At 44.5% G+C, this 20,116-nt stretch overlaps 1 protein-coding gene across 4 annotated transcripts; it reads left to right on the top strand.

Moving 5' to 3' along the window:
- The first annotated feature begins 774 nt into the window (after positions 1–774).
- INIP (INTS3 and NABP interacting protein) lies at positions 775–18,159 on the top strand. 4 transcript variants are annotated; one of them, XM_047768171.1, is made up of 5 exons: positions 775–911; positions 1,885–2,014; positions 11,322–11,424; positions 14,397–14,487; positions 15,383–18,159. In XM_047768171.1, the coding sequence occupies exons 2-5, from the start codon at positions 1,990–1,992 to the stop codon at positions 15,476–15,478; spliced, it is 315 nt and encodes a 104-aa protein (XP_047624127.1). In that variant the 5' UTR covers positions 775–911; positions 1,885–1,989; the 3' UTR covers positions 15,479–18,159. The 4 variants fall into 4 exon arrangements, with proteins under 4 accessions (XP_047624127.1, XP_047624126.1, XP_047624129.1 ...); XM_047768170.1 differs by having other exon boundaries at positions 778–911; positions 1,934–2,014; XM_047768173.1 differs by lacking the exon at positions 1,885–2,014 and having other exon boundaries at positions 813–911.
- The last annotated feature ends 1,957 nt before the right edge of the window (positions 18,160–20,116 follow it).

The raw sequence follows: 20,116 nt of genomic DNA, 5'->3' as shown, positions 1-20,116 counted from the left end.
CAAATTTCAGTCATGGGTCCATGCACAACAAAATTGGGCACCATAAACATATTATTAAGCAAACATCAGTTATTAAGAACATATGCTCAAATTCTAGAAAAGATGGCGATGTTAAGATGGTTAACGACCCAGAACAGGTGACACACATCCACACGAGGTTACTATTCAATGCAGAGAAGTATATCTATTGTGCTGGAATCAGGCCGACAGGTGATCCCACTAGGAACGACTTCTTGTTCTGAGATGTGGCATACCCATTTCTTAAATACAGACTATTGCACAGTAGTAAAAGTTTCCACAAGTTTATTGCTTTTCTCATGTATAATTATGTAAACTACAAAAGAAAAATATGCCTGGGATTTGCGTATATAGACGCGCAACCTGAGAAGGTTGTTAAAGCTGGAAAGCGAGTCTAGCCTATGAAGACTTGCTCTCCGAATCCCAAGGGGAGCGGGGCCTTTAGCGCTGGTGGCTTTTCGCCCCCGCCGCTCCCTGGATGAATGGGCCGCTCGCGGTGCTAGGGACCCGGCGGTCTCTGCCCCGCCCCTGCCCAGCGGAGCCCGTAGGAGGCGTCCCTGCGCCCCGCCCCGCTCGGGCCCCGCCCCGGCCGGCCCCGCCCCCGCTGGTGCGGCCTGCGTGTTCCAAGAGCCTCTCCGCCTGCCACTCTTGGAGGGGAAGTGGCGTCTGCAGGAGGCGGCAGTTAGAGTACGAATCGCAGTGAGCAGCGGCCCCCGGGTTCAGCCGGGAGGCGGAACTTCCGCTCCCTCCCCGGTAAGTCATCGAGAGGCGGAAGCGCAGCGGGGGCGGGAAGGTTGTAGAACGGCACGTTGAGCTCTGTTTGCGGTTCTTCAAGTCGCGTCCCCTTGGAGAACGCACCCCGACTGAGGCAGCCCCGGGCTCTCTCGCCTCCGGTAAGTAGGACCATCTGGCGGCGCCGGGGGAGTAGAGCACGTGGCCCCGGCGCTGACCCGCTGTAGCCGTCCCTTGCCAGCGGGCAGTGGCCTCCGCCAACCCTGCTCCCAGCGTTTCTCACTCCCAGCGTTTCTCACTCCTCCTCCGCTCTTTGGTCTCTGCCGCAGCTCCCGCCCGGCCTGCCCTCCACCACGCCCCAGGGCACCCTTTTGAGACGCAGGTCCAGCCCGGTCCCATCTCTGCTTGACGAAGATGGCCCTCTTGTCCTTCCCGTTCAAATCCGGCTTCGCTCGCCCTGTGTTCCTTCGCCGCAGGAGACACAATATTATTTCGTTCAAAACGAAAAAAATGTTTGCTAGCGCTTGCATTTTCCCAAAGACCCCTGAGGGCATCCTTCGCCAAGCCGGGAGAATCAGTGCCTCTGCGCTTGCAGAGCGCTGTTTACAAGAGCGCGTTTGTTAAACTTCGTTAGTATGGTTGCTTTCCCACCGAATTATATGTTACTTGAGGGCAGGAGTTAGGCTCTTGCTCTTTGGAGTTCTCTCCAAGGCCCGATACAAAAACACAAAGTTTGGAAACTCAACAGCCCAAAGTATTCTCACTAGCTTTGTTCCCCACCTATAAAGTGGTGATAAATGAAATAACTGATTTCACTCATCTTACACAGTGTATGGTGCAGAATATGTACTCGATAAATATTCGACTCGTTTTATTTTTAGCTGTCAGTAGTTGCTAGGTACGGTTTTTAAGTGGCTGGAGAGGCATCCTAGATGCGTGATTTTTCTTCCCATCCCTGTGATCATATTGATGCTCTCAATTAGTTAATACATTTGGTAGTATTTGACAAGCACAGCCTAATTATGTAATTAAAGACTAACGCTAAATGTTGGTGTCAACATCTGCAAGAATAAACATTTAACCTTCATGCTCTAATAACTTGAGGGGCTTGATTTAAGTCTGTGTGCCTTTCAGATGTATGCTTCCGAAGAGATGAAGATATGTGTGTACACATTTCTTATAGGTGATTGTAAAGTGCTGACCCATTGCCACTGAACATAGTTGAAACAGAATAGGAAGATGGCAGCAAACTCTTCAGGTCAAGGTAAATGCATCCTGGAATTTATTCCTAGGAACTTTTTTCCCCGTGTAGTAAAGTATTTTGGTAGAAAATTTAGCATGCTGAAGCCAGAATAAAAAATGAATAGCAAAGTAAAACCCCCATATTTGAAGCAAGTCCAGCCAAGCAAGTCCAATATATACATCCTTAATAGCTATAAATCTTACCTTTTAATCTGGTTAAGGTCATTCACATTTTGTAAACCTAGGTCTTCTGACATCTGTGTTTTCTCGCTCTTTTACTTGAGATCAGAACTCTCCCCCCCCCCTTTTTTTCCCCTGTCTTTTTAGGGTCGCACCCAAGGCCTTTGGAAGTTCCCAGGCTGGGGGCTGAATCATAGCTGCCGACCTACGCCACAGCCACAGCAATGCTGGATCCTTAACCCACAGAACAAGCCCAGGGATCGAACATGCATTCTCATGGATATTAGTTGGGTTCATTATTGCTGAGCCACAACGGGAACTCTCAGAACCCTTTCTCAAGAAGTTATCACTAGGCACTATCCATGCCTTCATCTTCATTTGCTCTAAAAACTTTCATACACATTTCATCTATGTTAAGAGCTCTCCAAAGTAAATCAGGTTAGGAGTTCCCATCTGGCACAGCGGAAACAAATCTGACTGGGAACCATGAGGTTTTGGGTTCGATCCCTGGCCTCACTCAGTGGGTTAAGGATCCAGCGTTGTCGTGAGCTGTGGTATAGGTTGCAGACGTGGCTTGGATCTGGTGTGGCAGTGGTGTAGGCCGGCAGCTGTAGCTCCCATTAGACCCCTAGCCCGGGAACCTCCATGTGCCACGGGTGCAGCCCTAAAAAGCAAAAAATTAAATAAATAAAATAAGATTAGAAATATTCTAAATAAGACGTTTTTATTTAAAAACAGTTTTAAAAAGTAAAATTACATCTCTAGAAAGTATTAAATTCCACTTTGTAAGTTGTTTCCTGCTTAGAAACTTGAAGCAAACTTGTATTTCCTTTTTGTATCAAGTCTAAACTCTTATTTGGGAATTCCCTTTTGGCCCAGGATTCAGAGAACGTTATCAAGAGAAAGGTAAATTGGGGTTTTTTGTGGTGCATTGGGTTAAAGATTGAGCATTGTCACTGCAGCGCTTGAGTCACTGCTATGGCATGGGTTCAATCCCTGACCCAGAAGCTTTTGTATTCTATAGGCACAGCCAAAAACAAACAAAAAAACTATTTGACCCATCGTGTTTTTAAATTAATCTTAGTTTTGTTTTATCTTAAGCTTCATATAAATGGAGTCATATAGTGTGTATTTGTGTCCAGCTTCTCATACTCACTGTACTGTCTGTGAGAAGAATCCATGTTGTACTGTGTATCAGTAGGTCATTCTTAGAGTTACCTGGTGGCCCAGTGGGTTAAGGATCTGGAATTGTCACTGTTGTGGCATGGGTTCCATCCCTGGCCTGGGAACTTCTATATGCTGCAAGTGAAGCCAAAAAACCCCACAAACATAGCTTTTTATTGGACACTAGTATTCCATTTTATGAATTTACCACAATTTACTTATTTATATCCTCCTTTTTGGAAGGTTTGGGGTTATATCAGTTTTGGCCATTGTGAATAAATGAATATTCATTTGTAGGTCTTTTTGCAGATATTTGCATAAATATCTAGGAATGGAGCAGCTGAGTTTATAGTTAACTTTGTGAAAAACTGCCAAATCTTTCCCCAAAGTGGTTGCAAATCCTTCTAGCATGTGTGAGGATTCTGGTTGCTCCATATATAGCATTGTTGGTCTTTTCAATTTTAGCCATTTTAGAAGCTGTAAAGTGACATCTTATTGTAGTATTAACTTGCCTTTCCTGGATGACAAATGTGGAGCACTTTTTTGAGTGTGTTTATTAGCCATTGTAAATCTTCCTTTGAGAAATGTTTATTCAAGCCCTTTGCTTAATTTTGAGAAATTTGGTTATTTTTTATTATCAATTTTTTTTGTTTGTTCTAAGTCTGTATACAGGTCCTATGTCACTGCTAATTGCATTATCTAGATCATCTTGGAGTTGGTTTCTGTTGACTGCATTTTTCTTTTCTTTTCTTTTTTTTTTTTTTTGAGACTGGGTTACATTTTTCTTTTTCCTAACTAAGTGATTTGTAATTGAATACTGGCTATTATGACTAATCCATTGTAGAGACTCTGCATTCTGTTACAGTCCTCTGAAATTTGATTTTTCTTCTAGCAGATGGCTTGGCTCATCTCATACTCCAGACTCTTGTCTCTGTTAGGTTGGGCAGCAGCTGAAAGCTCTGCTCATTCTTTTTAGCTTTCAGCTGCTGCTTCACTGCTGGGGTCTCCCCTATGTATGTGTAGTTTAGCAGAAAGCAAAAACTTTGAGTGACTTTTATAGGCAAGTTACTCTGAACTCTGTCCTCTGATACCCCAAGCCAGTAAGCTGAGAGATCTTGCAAGCTGTTTGTGGATTGAGGAGTGCAAAAGGCTACTGATTCCCAAATCTTACAAGTTGCAGTTTCTGCCTGTTTTTGCTCAGTCTCTAGTTCCTTCAAATAATGACTACTAAGTATTTTGTCCAGAATTTATTCCTATATTTATGGCAGGATTAGTCTAACCAAACAATTCTGCTAGTACTGGAAGTTGGAAGCCCACCGAATCTGTTTTAGTATATTAGTTACATTTAGGACAAACTAAAGGTTACATAAGTTTTATAGAAGTGTAGTGTTGTAAAAAGCTAGCTGTGAGGACAGCTTTATTGGCTGTAACCAGCTAATACTTACTGTGTTCTCTCAAATAACCATGTGTGATTTGTGTGCTCTATGGACTAATCACAGGTCAGCATCCTCCTACGATCTCGACCGGTTCTTTTCACCAAGTTAGAAGGATTCAAATTAAAAATAATTTAATTTGGAGTTCCCATCGTGGTGCAGCAGAAACGAATCCCACCAGGAACCATGAGGTTGCGGGTTCAATCCCTGGCCTTGCTCAGTGGGTTAAGGATCCAGCGTTGCTGTGAGCTGTGGTGTAGGTTGCAGATGCGGCTCAGATCCAGCATTGCTGTGGCTCTGGAGTAGGCCGGTGGCTACAGCTCTGATTCGACCCCTAGCCTGGGACTCTCCATATGCCTCGGGTGCGGCCCTAAAAAACAAAAGCAAAAATGAATTTTAAAAACATTTAATTTTTTTTTTTTTTTGTCTTTTTGTCATTTCTTGTTCTGCTCCCATGGCATAAGGAGGTTCCCAGGCTAGGGTCGAATCAGAGCTATAGCCACCAGCCTACGCCAGAGCCACGGCAACGCTGGATCCTTAACGCACTGAGCGAGGCCAGGGATTGAACCTGCAACCTCATGGTTTCTAGTCGGATTCGTTAACCACTGAGCCACGACAAGAACTCCTAAAAAAAATTTAATTGGAACCAAAAATGAAACTGAGGAATATCTATTTTGGCAAGAAATTACGCTGCTAAAAAATCACACAGTGCAGTCCAAAGGAAAATAAATTTTCAATTATCCCTCTGTTTTAATAGCACAAGTATTTGAGATTTATAATTTGCTGGGTTTGGGTTGTTTTTGTTTGTTTTGTTTTTTTAGCAATTGCAATAAAGCACAATCGTTGCTGTGCTGCCTTTGGTCCATAGTCAAATCCACTATGAAACATCCCCTAATTAAATAGAAGTGAATTTAGATTAGTCCTTCGCCTTTTGTTGCTCTTTTATCAGCGTTTTTATCAGTGTCATGGAGCTGCTGCTATTTGGTACCAGCAGAGGGAGTCCATATCATGTTCTAGTGACTCCTAGACTCTCAGTGAAAATTTAAAATTCCTATTGGAGTTCCTGTAGTGGCTCATGGTTAACCAACCCAACTAGTATCCATGAGGACGCAGATTCCCTCCCTGGCCTCGCTTGAGTTGAGGATCTGGTGTTGCTGTGAGCTGTGGTGTAGGTCACAGACACGGCTCAGATCCCAGGTTGCTGTGGCTGTGGTGTAGACTGGGAGCTATAGCTCCGATTAGACCTGTAGCCTGGGAACCTCCATAGGCCGCAGGTGCAGCCCTACAAAGACAAAAAAATAAAATAAAATTCTTATTTATTTGGATCTATTGCATTTTATTCTTTATATTGAATTATTTTTGTACTGTTGATTGTATTGGAACTACTTACTATGGAGCTGGAATGCCAAGTGCCATAATTATCTTACAGTGATAATGAAAGAACATGACTTAAAATGTTCATCTGTGTGTTTATTAATGTCTCTGGTGTAGGGGATAGAATCCGTTGTGTTCCCCAAGCCCTCTTTCAGACTAGCAGTCTGCCAGACTCTAGTAGTCATCTGAACTGCTGAATTTCACACGGCCTTGGCAGGCAGTGACTGAAGTCTCATGTTCTTCTTAGGATTCATCTTAGCATGGAACATTTTATAGGTTCATGATAATTTTTGGATTGAAAAGAAGTACCATTTTGAGAATTTTAATCTGTGTGACCTTACATGACAAAGGAACTCTGCATTGTGATTCAGATTAAGGGCCTTGAGATGGGAAGATTATCCTGGATTATTCACATGAGTCCTTAAAAGCAGAGAGTTTTTCCTAGTTGTAGTCGGAGAGAGAAATGACCGCCGAAGGGTCAGAGAGAGGAAACGTTTGCTGGCCTTGAGGCTGGAGAAAGGGGACCACAAGCCAAAGAACTTAGGCAGCTTCTAGAAGGTGGAAAAGGCAAAAACCGATTCTCTCCCAGAGCCTCCAGAAAGAAATGCAGGCCTTGATTTTAGCCCAGTGAGATTCCTGACCCTCAGAACTGGAAGATAATAGATCCGTGTTGTTTTAAGCCGCTAAGTTTGTTGTCATTTGTTATAGCAGCACTAGAAATAATAAAACATTTACCTATATGAGCCATAAAGCTCAGGACCGTCCGTGCTTCTTCCTCATTGTGTACTCGATTTGTCACCGTCCTGTTCATTTAACTGCCTACTCAGCTCCTGGGGCTGTTTTCTCTCTCCGTGGCCACTAACAACTTCTGTCATCTCCAGCTTGTTCTACTGTAATAGTCTCTTCCTCTCTTGTCTAGTCTATTCTCAACCTTGCAGCTACTTTCTAAAGAGGGGAGGGTCATTTTGTCCCCCACCCCTAATTACCCTAATTAAATTTTCAGCTCACGCATTACTTCATGTAGGATATTTTTCCGATACTGCTCTCCCTACTCCCAGTCTAGGCCAAGTTGATTCAACATTTATTCCTAGAATGATTGTTATAAATACTTACAGAATTTTATTTATTTCAGACTGCTCATCTTAGGCTTTAATTATACACTGATTTGTGTAATTATTTGATAACCTCTATCTTCACCAGAATATTTAAGAACCATGAGATCTAGAATCAAGTCGTGCCTCATCACTGTATCTTTTGACTCTACCTTAGTGCCTGTGTTACCAAGTGCAAGTCTGTGTGCCTGACGCACAGTGAGGCCAAACAATACCACAACGTCAGAGTTTGGAGCAGAGAAGGGTTTATTGCATGGACTCTGTATTAGACTGTTCTCTTTTTTTTCTTTTTCTTCTTATAGGGCCACACCTGCTGCATATGGAAGTTCCCAGGCTAGGGGTCGAATCGGAGCTACAGCCACTGGCCTACAGCACAGCCACAGCCACACCAGATCCGAGCCACGTCTGTGATCTACACCACAGCTCACAACAGCGCCAGATCCTTAACCTACTGAGCAAGGCCAGGGATCGAACCTGCATCCTCATGGATCCTAGTCAGGTTTGTTAACTGCTGAGCCGCAAAGGAAACTCCTAGACTGTTGCTTATACTTTAACCGTTGTGCTCTATTCCTTGTGCTTCGTCGTGCTCTGTGCCTTTTGTAAAAGAATGGTGCCTGTAGCTTGGAATGTGTAGCGTGACCGTGACCTGACCTGAGCAGAGAATAACGGGAACATTGTGACCTGACCCACATGGACAAAAGATCCAGGAACAAAGGATCTGACATCAAGTTTGCAATAACCATGTCCCTCCCTCGCCCAGCCTTTAAAAGGGCTTTGCCGAAAGCCTTCAGGGAGCTCAAGCTTTTTAAGGCGTGAGCTGCCCGTTTCCTTGCAGAGCCCCTGAAATAAACCCTTCTCTGCGCCACACTCGAACATCTCGGTATTAGTTGGCCTCACAGTGAGTGGAGCACACAGACTTGTACTCGGTAACACTGTATGTATGTCATGAATACACAATAAATATATGTTGAATCAATATATAACTTAAAACCTATTAAACCAATACTGCCACGACGACTTGGCTCTAACACTAAGCAGCTTTTTTTTGGTTGTTTTTTTAATGGCTGCACCTGTGGCAGATGGCAGTTTCTGGCCAGGGATTGAACCCGAGCTGCAGCTGCGACACCACCAGGCGGGCGACTGAACTTGTGCCACCACAGCAACCTGAGACGCTGCAGTTGAATTCTTAATCCACTGCACCACCGCAGGAACTCCGAACAGCTCTTAAGTATTACAGTTTGATTTACTGTATGGTTGTAAAGACGAGGTAGCTTGTAGGATACCACCTAAAAGGATTTGAATATTTTAAAACATCCTGTTAAAAATCATTGATAGGAAAGCAATAGAACAACTGTAATTGGAAAGTGGATTATCCGTAACCTCACCAATCAAATGATAATTTTCATTCTTTAGTTTTAGATTTTATTCAATAAAAAGAATTCTAGGAGTTCCCGTTGTGGCTCAGTGGAAACAAATCCAACTAGGAACCATGAGGTTGCAGGTTCAATCCCTGGCCTTGCTCAGTGGGTTAAGGATCAGCATTGCCGTGAGCTGTGGTGTAGGTTGCAGACGCGGCTCGGATCCCGCGTTGCTGTGGCTCTGGTGTAGGCCGGCGGCTACAGCTCTGATTTGACCCCTAGCCTGGGAACCTCCATAAGCCACGGGTGTGGCCCAAAAAAGACAAAAGACAAAAAAAAAAAGAATTCCAGTTAGTCCTTGTTTAAGTGTGGTAGAACTATTCATGTAAAGTGAATATCAGCTGTTAGGTTTCAAATGCAATTTGATGTAGTGCTAGTTACTCCAGAGTATTTTTAGTGAGACAGAAATGTGTGGGGATTAAATGTTTCTATAAATGAACGTGGAAATGAGAATATATATGAGTGTGAATGGAGATAGAGTTATAGTTCTAAAAGTGGAACATTTAGAATGTGCTGCTTTATTCCAAGACAACTTTAATAGGAAAAAGTTTCATTAAAAAGGAATATTAAATAATTCCTACTGTACATGAGATAACATATTTTAACACCCTTATGCTTTGAAGAATGTAGAAGCTGCTTATAACTTTAAGATACATGTAAAATCATGTAAAAGTTAAATCTTGATTTGTGCCAAGAAACAGTGTGTGTTTAAAAAAACAGTCCAGGTAGTGATTATAATAAAACAATTACGTTTTACATATTGATGCTGTAGAGTAAATCTGTGTGACCCTTGACGGTAGGAGGATCTTATTGTAGAAAATTACACTTAACTACATCCCAGGAGCAGAGAGGCTACCTGGTTTGTGCCTCAGTGAATGCTCCTTGTTCCCTGTGCATCCTACACTGTCCCTGACCAGTCTCTGCCCCTCTCCCCAGGAGAGGAGGAAATATGCATCCTACCACCCAATTCTCCTTCATAATCCACATTAAATGCTTAGAGCCCCTCATGTGAGTGTCCTTGGGAATGCTTAGGTCTGCTCTGCTTGAAAAATGCTCCCTTCTTCCCACCATCTTCATTCCTTCCTCGAGCACAGCGATGCTCACCCAGGAATCCTAGTCCCTTGGCTCCCCGCCCCCCACCCCCAGTGTTCTGCTTCTTAATCCTTTAACCCTTCCATTTGTTTTCTTCCACATTAGGGATCAGAAACGTAAATGCCTACAGATAGAAACAAATCCGATAACTACGGTAACAAGCTGGGGAGAGTGCCCAGCTAAAGGGGACAACTGTTCCTTTGTTTCACCTAGTTGTTGCCATGGGGGCATCCAGACCCCTGTTGCCAGATCTTGAGATGTTTCAAGAGAAACAAGTGGTCTGAGAATTTTGTATACACACTCTCTATGTTTACATATTGGCATTTAGTTCAGATTTTAAAAACACAGTTGGATGCTGCTCCTGAGCCAGGACTTTGAACCTCTGCTCTAGATCATAAGATTAGAGCTCAAGGAGTTCCCATTATGGCTTGGCAGGTTAAGAACCCGACTAGTATCCATGAGGATGTGGGATCGATCCCTGGCCTCGCTCGGCAAGTTAAGGATCCGGCATTGCTGCAAGCTGTGGTGTAGGTCGTGGATGCTGCTTGGATCTGGCATTGCTGTGTCTGTGGCATAGGTTGGCAGCTGTAGCTCTGATTCGTCCCCTAGCCTGGGAACTTCCATATGCCATGGAAGAGAAAAAAAAGAAAAGAAAAGAAAAAAAAAAGATTGGAGCTCAGAATCAAGCCCAGTGTTCAGTATTTGATAAGGGACACATCTCTTTGCACCCTATCAGTTATGCTCCATTTCTCTCTCAGAATTGCCTTCTAGTCAGTTGCAGTTTTCGACTTGTTCCTTGAAAGACTGTGTGTTATTTCTGGTTTTTGTTTGTTTGTTTTTTGCATTTTTTTGCTTTTTAGGGCCAAAGGTATGGCCTGTGGAAGTTCCCAGACTAGGAATTGAATCAGAGCTGCAGCCACTGGCCTACGCCACAGCCACAGCAATGCAGAATTCGAGAAGCATCCAGGACCTAGCTGCAGCTTGTGGCAATGCTGGATCCTTAACCCACTGAGCGAGGTCAGGGATTGAATCCGCATCCTCATGGATACTAGTCAGGTTCGTTACTGCCACAGTGGGAACTCCATGTATGAAAGCAGTTGAGAAACAGAAATATTGTTTTGGCCTGAGTATTTCTAATGCTCCCACCCCCACCCCCCAATGAAAGAGGCATTCACCAAGAGGCCTAAACGGAACTTAAAAAATCTCTACTCCCCAAGATTGACTGAGCAGGCTAGAGGTTGGTCCCCATAGGGGCCACAGAGATTTCGTTAAAAAACAAATGCTGTCACCCATACTTTGGTGGTTAAAATTCGTTAGAACTAAGTCTTAAAAGTCCTCAGTCAGTTTCATCCGTTGCATTTATCTGTGTCCTATGCTGTCAAAGTTACTGGAAAAGAGGCAGTGGGGAAACAGTAACTGTGAAACCACTTACTAATGAGTTCATTACCATGTCAGAAAATAGAATTTTGCTTTCTGGGTTTCTAGGTGGCCTAGGTTTATAAAATAGCTCGAGTTTTATTTCTCTTTTTCATCCCCCACCCCCTCTCTTTTTTCAGGCTTCCAAAACAAAAATAGAGTTGCAATCTTGGCAGAACTGGACAAAGAGAAAAGAAAATTGCTAATGCAGAACCAATCTTCAACAAACCACCCTGGAGCTAGGTATGAAGAATAATGTGGTTTTTACATTCAGTGATATAAAAAAATAACCTGCACCAATAACTGAAATTGGCTGGCAGTGGTCTGGAATTTAACATGTTATGTTTTATTTCCTAGTTGGATTTGAAAAATTAGATGATTTAATTGATGATTTTAAATATTTTAATTCCAATCAGAATATTCAAATTTCCCTATGGCCTACCTTCAAAAAAAGAAGAGAGTTTTAAATGGGTTTTTTGGTTATGTTATTGGTAATGGCCCACTTTTTAAGCATAATGCAAAATAGGTGAGATTTGAGGTAGCTTAATGATCTTTATTCTATTCCGTTTCTGCCGTCTTGAATCCCTTCCCTGACATCTGTTAGCCCATTCCACCACCACACTAACTTTCCCCATTCTTTTTCAGCCAGACCTCTGAAAGAAGTCCTCTGTACCCGATCATCTCTGCTCTCTCACTTACGTACCCCTCAACCCCCTGCAGTCTGACTTCCAGGCCTCCCCACCCACGCCCCAAAGAACAAGTTGGAGCCTAGCTCACTTGCAACCTCCTGTGGCTAAATCTGGTGAACCTAAGTCTTTTTCTTGGGAGACTCCTTAGCGTTATTTGACACCACTCTGTTGCTCCCTCCTCCTCCTCCTCCTCCTCCTCCTCCTCCGGCATGTGGAGATACCTAGGCTAGGGGTCGAATTGGAGCTGCAGCCACAGGCCAACCTCACAGCCACAGCAACACCAGATCTGAGCCGTGTCTGTGACCTACACCACAGCTCAGGGCAACCGGATCCTTAACCCACTGAGTGAGGCCAGGGATCGAACCTGTGTCCTCGTGGATACTAGTGTGATTTGTAACCTACTGAGCCACAAGGGGAACTCTCTCCTTCTTTTTTTACATTGAAATGTCGGTGCAATATATTAGTTTCCCGTGTACCACATAGGGATGTGGCTTGTGCGTGTATGAGGAGATGATCACCACAACGTCTAGTAATCACCTGTCCCTACAAAGTTACTACAGTATTATCGATCATATTCCTTATGCTGTATATTCTATTCCTGTGACTTATTTTTTTTCTAACTGAAGGTTTGTGCCTCTTAATCTGCTTTGCCTATTTCACCCACCCCCAACTCCCTCTCCTCTGGTAACCAGCCATTTGTTCTCTCTGTGGGTCTGTGTTCGTTTGTTTTATTTTTTAGATCCCAAATGTAAGTAAGCTCCGATGGTATTTATTTTTGCAAATGGCAATATTTTTTATGGTGGAGTAATATTCTATTGTATACTTCTTCTTAATATGCTCTCCTTCCTCCTTCTTAAAAGACTCCTTCCTTGGTTTCCATTTATTCACTCAATGTGATACTGTGTTGGTTTCTTTTTCAGACATGTCTCCACTGCCCGTCTCTTGAATGTTGCTACTTCTCAGAATTCTGTTCCAGCCCCAGTTTCCCAGTCTACGTCTCTTCACTGGACGTAGTCAGTTGCGTCCACTTCGACAGCCTTTTATACATTTGCATCTCTAACCTAGTCCTCTCTCTCAAGCATCAAACTGCCTCCTAGACATCTTCCCCTTGATGTCCTGTAGGCACTTCCACCTTAGTGTGTCCCACACTGAACTCATCTTCCCTCTCTTCTCTCCAACTACTTCATGTGCTTGGCTTGCTCGTTCCAGGCAGTGGTACAGATCTACCACTAATCAAAGCCAGAAATGGGCAGTTTACCTGTTTATGAGTCCCTTTCACTTCCATCGCCAGTCATTTATAATCCTCTTACGTTTCTGTTTTGAAATGTGCCTCAGACGTGTCCATTTTTCTTCACTGCTACCGCTGCTGCCCTAGTCCTGGCCACTCATTTTTTGCCTCAATTACTACTTCCTCCCTGAATTTCCCACAGTCTTACGTTCTCTCGAATACATTTCTCAGTTTTGTCAGTTAGGATGTTTTCATCTGGAAGTAACAGAAAACCGAAACGTTGGCATCGGCTGTAGGATTGTGTGTTAACAAGGTGGTTCCAGAGAAGCTTGCTGCAGTGGTCACCAGTGTCAGCGTGGCCAGCTTCCTTTCCTCTCTCCTTTCTGCTTTCCCCCTTGGATCATCACCTCCCTCCTGGCCAAAATATGACTGCAGTGGCCCAGGCGTCAGTCACCTCTACACCGCGCCACCTACAGAGGCAAACACCAGAACGTTTCCCAGGCGATGTCCCTTTTGTAAGAGTGAGGAAAGTATTCACAAAGCCTTCTAAGCAGACTGCCTAGGAAACCTCCCTGCCCAGATCTGTGACCCTTTCTCTTGCCCAAACAGGAAGCCAGCAAGGGACATAGTACTCACGCCCTGGGGCCGGCCTGGCCTCCTCAGAAGCAGGGGACCAGCGGTCACTGACCTGGGTTTGGGTTCCATTAGCAAGGAAGAAGGGCGAAAAGCAGTGGTAGAGGAGGTGACCAGCCCCGTCTGTATCACGGCGGCCTTTCTGAATCAGAGTGTCTGTGATCCTTCCGATCCAGTCGCTCTTCTGCTGGTGACACTCTCTGGACGTCTCCCTTCACCGTAATTTCCTTCACAAGGCTTTACATGTCCCTGCACCTGCCTTCCTCCCTCGCCTCGTTTTTTGCCCACTCACTCCTCCCTTCCCCAACCTTGACCTCGAGTCCTGCTAACTTCAATTCTTACACATGCTCTCCCTTCTGCTTGAAACATTCGGCTCTTTAGTTTTCATCATAAATGTAATGTGATGATAGACCAGAGAACCTCAAATCTGTTTAAAAGCCGAGGACCACAAGCCATCGATAAAAAGGCAATAACCTGAAGCTCTAGTAGATAGATAGGCTTTCTTCATTTCAATTAATGTAGACAATGGGAAAAGGAAAAAAAGACTTATTCGAGAAGGTCTTTTTTTTTTTTTTTTAATTCCTATATAGAATGTGTAATGGAAAATATAATTGAGAAATAAGGGGGGTCTCTAAACCATCCAGTAACCCAGGTTTGCATTTCAGCATTGCGCTCTCGAGACCCACTCTCAACAAGGACTTCCGGGACCATGCTGAGCAGCAGCACATCGCAGCCCAGCAGAAGGCGGCTCTGCAGGTGAGCCAGGTGTCACCGACGTGGTCTCGCTGGAGACTTGCTGGGGCTCAGAAGGGCAGCACAGTGCCTGTTTTGTATTTCCGTGGAGCAATATCGATAAACGTGTTCCGCACATAATTGCAGTGGTTTGCTGACGCTCAGTCATGCCCAGAGGATTTGACAGACCCACCCAGCAGTAATGAAAGTATCTTTTGATGGTGCTGATGTGGTCATGGTTGATTCTCCGTGCACTTGGCAAGGGACTGCTTATGCCCAAAGAGTTTAGGGTATCTCATAGACAGAATGGTCCTGCAAAGCTGAAGTGGCTCGTTTAATAGAACACCAATATTTTTTTCAAATTCGTCATGTCATTACGTCCCTTCGATAGTCTTAACGGTTTATGATTGCTGTTTGGATTCTTTTTTTTTTTTTCAATGGGCGGCATGACTGTTGTGCAGGAAATGTTTAAAGACTCAACTCCTATCATAGCATGTGGTAATCCATCCGTTTAAAAAACTTGTAATTTAGTATTACATTGATCATTGATCATTTAACCAAGATTCCCAGAGACTTCTGCTTTATTGATTAAGAGCAGAGTACCTGGGGACCATTTTTGCTGGCTTTCCTCCCCACTCTATGTCTTTGACTCAATTATTAACCGAAGAGAATCACAGGGGAGAGAGTGGGGATGATAAGTTAGTGCCTGGCCCAACTTGTTAGTATGAATTCTTTATTACTGTCCATCTCCCGTGGGCTTACACATTAGCAGCATGAGAACTGATTTTTAAGATAAATTTGGTCTCAGGCCTTCAGAAAACATAAGTGGTTTTAATGCCTTGCTTGAAGAACTGCAACTCTCAATTGCTTAATTGCGTCTTTTTCCTTTCTTTTTTTTTTTTTTTTAACTCTTTCCCAGCATGCACATGCACATTCATCTGGATATTTCATAACTCAGGATTCTGCATTTGGGAACCTTATTCTTCCTGTCTTACCTCGCCTTGACCCAGAATGAAGAAGATATTTGTTGTAGCAAAAGTGACTGTAACATCAGATGCCAAAGCTACTATCATTCAGTGCTATACAAACTGTGACTTTCAGAATTCTGGCGGACTTTTACACGTTTTGTTTCTCTAAAAGAAAGATCTGTGTAAGTGAAAGCAAAAAAGGAGGGTTAACCAGGATGATGAGAGCTCCGGACAGTCTGTCATTGAAGGAACTGGTCATGCTGCCCAGGACTGTCACTCGTGTAATGCGGTTTGATTTTTAACTCTGAATCGGATGTGGTCTTGTAAACTCAGCCCCTCGCCCCCAAAAAGTTGGATGCGTCTATCCCGTCTAGAGTAGATGTTCAAGAACCATTTAAAGCACTTAACTTCAAACACATGAGGGTGCTGTTTAAAAATGTGAACCAAAAGGCTTAAATAAGTTCCATTCACACTTGCTGTTTATAGAACAGATATCAGTGTACCTTTGGAGTTTATAGTCAGCATATCATCCTGAAATATCCTTTAACTCATAACTAGTTCCCCTAGTCTCGGTTTTACAAGAAAACCCAAGATAAGACGAAGTCACTGACACGTCTTAAACATCTTTTATAAACCTCTGCCACTATAAATTATGTGACTAAATACTGTTGAAAACAATAAGAAATGTAGTTTTAAAATTTGTACATGCTCATATTTAGTGTTACTACGTAAATGATGTGCCTACACAGTCTTCTTGCCCATATTTGCTCTAATTAAACCCATTAATTAAAGTTGAGCCCCTTTCTACTCACTTGAAGGAAGAAGGACTTAGGTTAAGCAAGTGTCTCAACATGATACATGTCTAACAGAATCCAGGGTGCTTACTTAAATATGCAGTCCCCACAGCTTACTCTGGTCCTATGGAATTAGTGTGTCTAATTCAAAATAAAGTTTGAAACCATAGGATAGAGATTCAGTTTTCATGATCAATGTAAATTCATAGATTTGTAAGGTCATGAAACTTAGAGGTCATTTACCTAGCGTTGACCTTTTTTTTACTTTTATTAGGCTTGAAATGATGGTTTATACTATATTTCAGATACAGTATTTTTTATAACTGACCTCATCTTGGCCTTGAATCCCCATCCTCTTTGGTGGTAGGATGAAATTTAAACTTGAAATTCCAGTTTGAGTCAACAATTAGGAAAAGTTCATCTCCCTTTTCAAAGAGCGTCTTCTCCCTCCTCCCCTAGATATTTGTACCAACTGTCCAGCTCCATCTTACCTAAACTATATGAAGCAGGAATGACCAGTTCTAGGTGTGGCTGTGCCATCTGGATTCTTTCTGTTGAGAATTTGAACTGGCTTTCTCCATTCAGCTGAGGTGGCAGCTGTCCCCATTATAATGGTCACCATCCCAGCACAGGTGGCCTTTCTCCTACTGCCGAGGAGCTCTGAGGGGACCTTTGCCTCTGCCCTGCCTCAGGTCCCTCCAGCTGTCCCTGGCCCTCCTTGTAGGAGTCTTTGTTTCCTTGAGTTAATTTGACTAAGTCACTGTTCTGTGCGATCCATGAGCTACCGGCATCCTTCTAAATCTAGGGGCGCCAGGGAGATACATTTTTTGGATTGTATAGTTTTTATACATTTGAAGCCTCTACCAACCATGTGACTTTGATAACCTCAGTAAAGAGATCTTTCTCCTCAGAGTATCTTTTCTGGTCTCAGCCTTTTAAATAGATGTTGCCAAAAACCCACAGTCCTAGCTAGTGAGCACTGCCTCCGCCTCTCCTTTGACTCACTTACAAATTCAGTTCCATTCCATGTGTATTTATTAACACCTACTCTGTAAAGCACTGTGTTTTGCGGGGAACAGGTAAGGAGGACCTGCTCTTAAGGAGGAGAGGTGGAGAGGCGCCTGTGCCGGTGCAGTGGGAAAGAAGCCAGCATCCTGGAGCACGGAGCAGTCTCGATAGGCCTAGAAGAGTCGGCATGATGCTACCTTGCAAGGGAGGGAAGAGTTGCTCCAGACAGAGGTCAGGGTCTTATAACCAGAGGGCAGTAGGGGCGAAGGCAGCTGGGACTGCAGAGGTCATGGGAAGGGTGGCAGTGGACCCTGTCGGAAGCCTTCGGCGAAGTTCTAGCCTTGATTCCCTCGGGTTGGGGGTGGTGGGCTGAGCCACGTCTCCTCTCCACCTGTCACCCTGTCTCATCTGTAAAATGGGAACAGTGCACGCTCTGCCTCCTTCATGCCTGGTATTTTTCAAAGTGCAGGTTTCAATACGTTACTGAATTGAGAGTCCAACCTAATGGCTAAAGAGGGTGTGAACTGCTTTTTTTTTTAAAATAGAAAACGTCAGGGTACGTGGCATATAATAAATGGGAGGTTTTGTTTCCTGAGTCTTCCTTTTCTGTGTGGTTTAAACTTACTTTGTGTATTGTCTGTTCCACCAGCATGTAAAGTCTTTGAGGACAAGGGGTTTTGTTTCCCTCTTTCTCCGCTTCTTTCCTCTTTACTCCTGTATTCTGCTGAGAACACTGTTTGGCATATAGTAGGGAGTCGGTACCTACTTATGGAGGGAATGAAGGCATGAAGAACTATGACCTGGATCATGATTTAAAAGGTATTTCTTGTTACTGTGAGTCATGGCAAAAATGTTCTGAAAGCCACTGCTAAGTAACAGATAGTGCTTTGTATGACTCTAGAATAAAAACTGAAATGACTCAAGAATTTCGAAGGGAGGTGTTTTTATTCCCCCCTGAACAGTCTATAATCTGTCTCAGTTCTTTGCTTCTCTTTGGCCATAGAAATTCAGCCTTTATATGCGTGTAAGGCCCATTGAAAAAAAGGGTTTCGGCAAATACGGTTACACTCAGCGCCGAGGACGTCAGGTTGTTGGTGCCGATCACCCCCCACTGGCATCCCGACAGCTGGCACGAGGCCCGCTGTCAGGGGCCTTAAGCTCAACCAGTCTTCGCCGAGTGCTTTTCTTCCTCACCTCTGCATGTGCAGTGATGAGTACACGACAGACACCCACAATTGTTTTTTTTTTTTTTTGTCTTTTTGTCTCTTTGCCATTTCTTGGGCCGCTCCCGCGGCATATGGAGGTTCTCAGGCTAGGGGTTGAATCGGAGCTGTAGCCACCGGCCTACGCCAGAGCCACAGCAACGCGGGATCCGAGCCGCGTCTGTGACCTACACCACAGCTCACGGCAACGCCGGATCATTAACCCACTGAGCAAGTGCAGGGACCGAACCCGCAACCTCATGGTTCCTAGTCGGATTCGTTAACCACTGCGCCATGACGGGAACTCCACAATTCGTTTTTTTAAATGAGCAAATAACGAACATGGATGGGGGAGGACAGCTTCACTGTCCTCAAGAATCTGGCAATCGAGAACAAGCGACGCTGACACCAGTACTAACAGCATGCTGGTAGCTAATTCTGAACGCTCCAGAGAACACTCCTCTGAACTTGGCTTTCAAGATTGAGAGATTCCAGCCAGGAAAGATAAGGGAGCAACAGTCAGAGCAAAGGGGAAACTTGCACAAAGGCAGGCAGGAGCGCAGGCATCGGGGCCGCTGTAAAGCAACCAGACATACCCTTTGGTTGGATTGGCACGGACAGGTTTGGATAAATCTGTATATGGCAATCATTAGAAGCGAAGCCAAACCTAGGCTGGACTCATATTCTAGAGTCTGGAATTCCAGAGAGAAGCAACTGTCATTAATCTGGTATAGAGCCGGGAGCGAGTGAACTTTTTTGAGCGTAGGCAGGCATGGCGATGGACCAGTCTGGCTGTCCTCAACTCCCGGGCAAGAGGAAACTGGCAAGGCGGCAGAAGAGTGGTCATCCTCACCTTCCACTGAGAATGCAGCCACACCTGTTCTACTCACAGCCATACCTCAGCTCCAGCTGCATCTACCTCTGCTCTCTCTTCCCTGTAGTTCTCGAGTCCTTAGCCCAGATTTGTTTCCTCACCTCCCACCCTTAGCTGCCTTTCTCCCCTCCCACAGCTTTCCTCCATAGCTCTACCTCCAAGAACCTCTGAAGAGAAACAGCAAGGCCTCCTCGCACGGTATTCATTTCATCTTCACAACAGCTCAGTGAGTTCGTGGATATCCTCAGCGGTCGACTCCGCACCGATTCTTCCTCTCCCGCTGCCTAGCGGCACTCAGACTTGCACTGGGTCTGACCCGCCCCCCCAGGCAGCCAGTGTGTGGACCGGCTCCGCAACGGGGGTGGGCCTCAGGTGCCCCAGACCCAGCAGGACCTCTCCCTGTTGCCACAGCCCCTCAGCACGTGGTACTTCACAAACCCACAGGAACCGGCTCAAGAGTGGACCTGTTATCCCAGTGAGGCTGCAGGAGGGGTTGCTACACACACGGAAAAGCTGTGTTTTCACTCCCCTGAGACAGCTACTAAAAGGGAGTCTTTCTCTCGTAATGCGTAGAGGGAAATTATATATTTTTTTTCCCTTAAGTGTTGTTGACAGCCATCCTGTGACCAAGAGGTGGGGCCAGTCTTAGGATGAAGCCACCGACCGTAAAAGGTGCAACAGAGAAATATAAAGAACCTGGGTCCCTGAGGACAGCATCACACGGCTGAGTTAATTCCTAAAGAGCCACCCCTCCGCTGTGGAAGGGGGTGGAAGGGGGTAATAAGCCTCATTGTTGCTTAAGCCAGA

The sequence above is a fragment of the Phacochoerus africanus genome, chromosome 2 (assembly GCF_016906955.1).
Source record: "Phacochoerus africanus isolate WHEZ1 chromosome 2, ROS_Pafr_v1, whole genome shotgun sequence".
Lineage (NCBI taxonomy): Eukaryota > Metazoa > Chordata > Mammalia > Artiodactyla > Suidae > Phacochoerus > Phacochoerus africanus.
The sequence above is the reverse complement of the archived record's forward strand: the minus strand, read 5'-3'. Positions and strand labels throughout refer to the sequence as shown.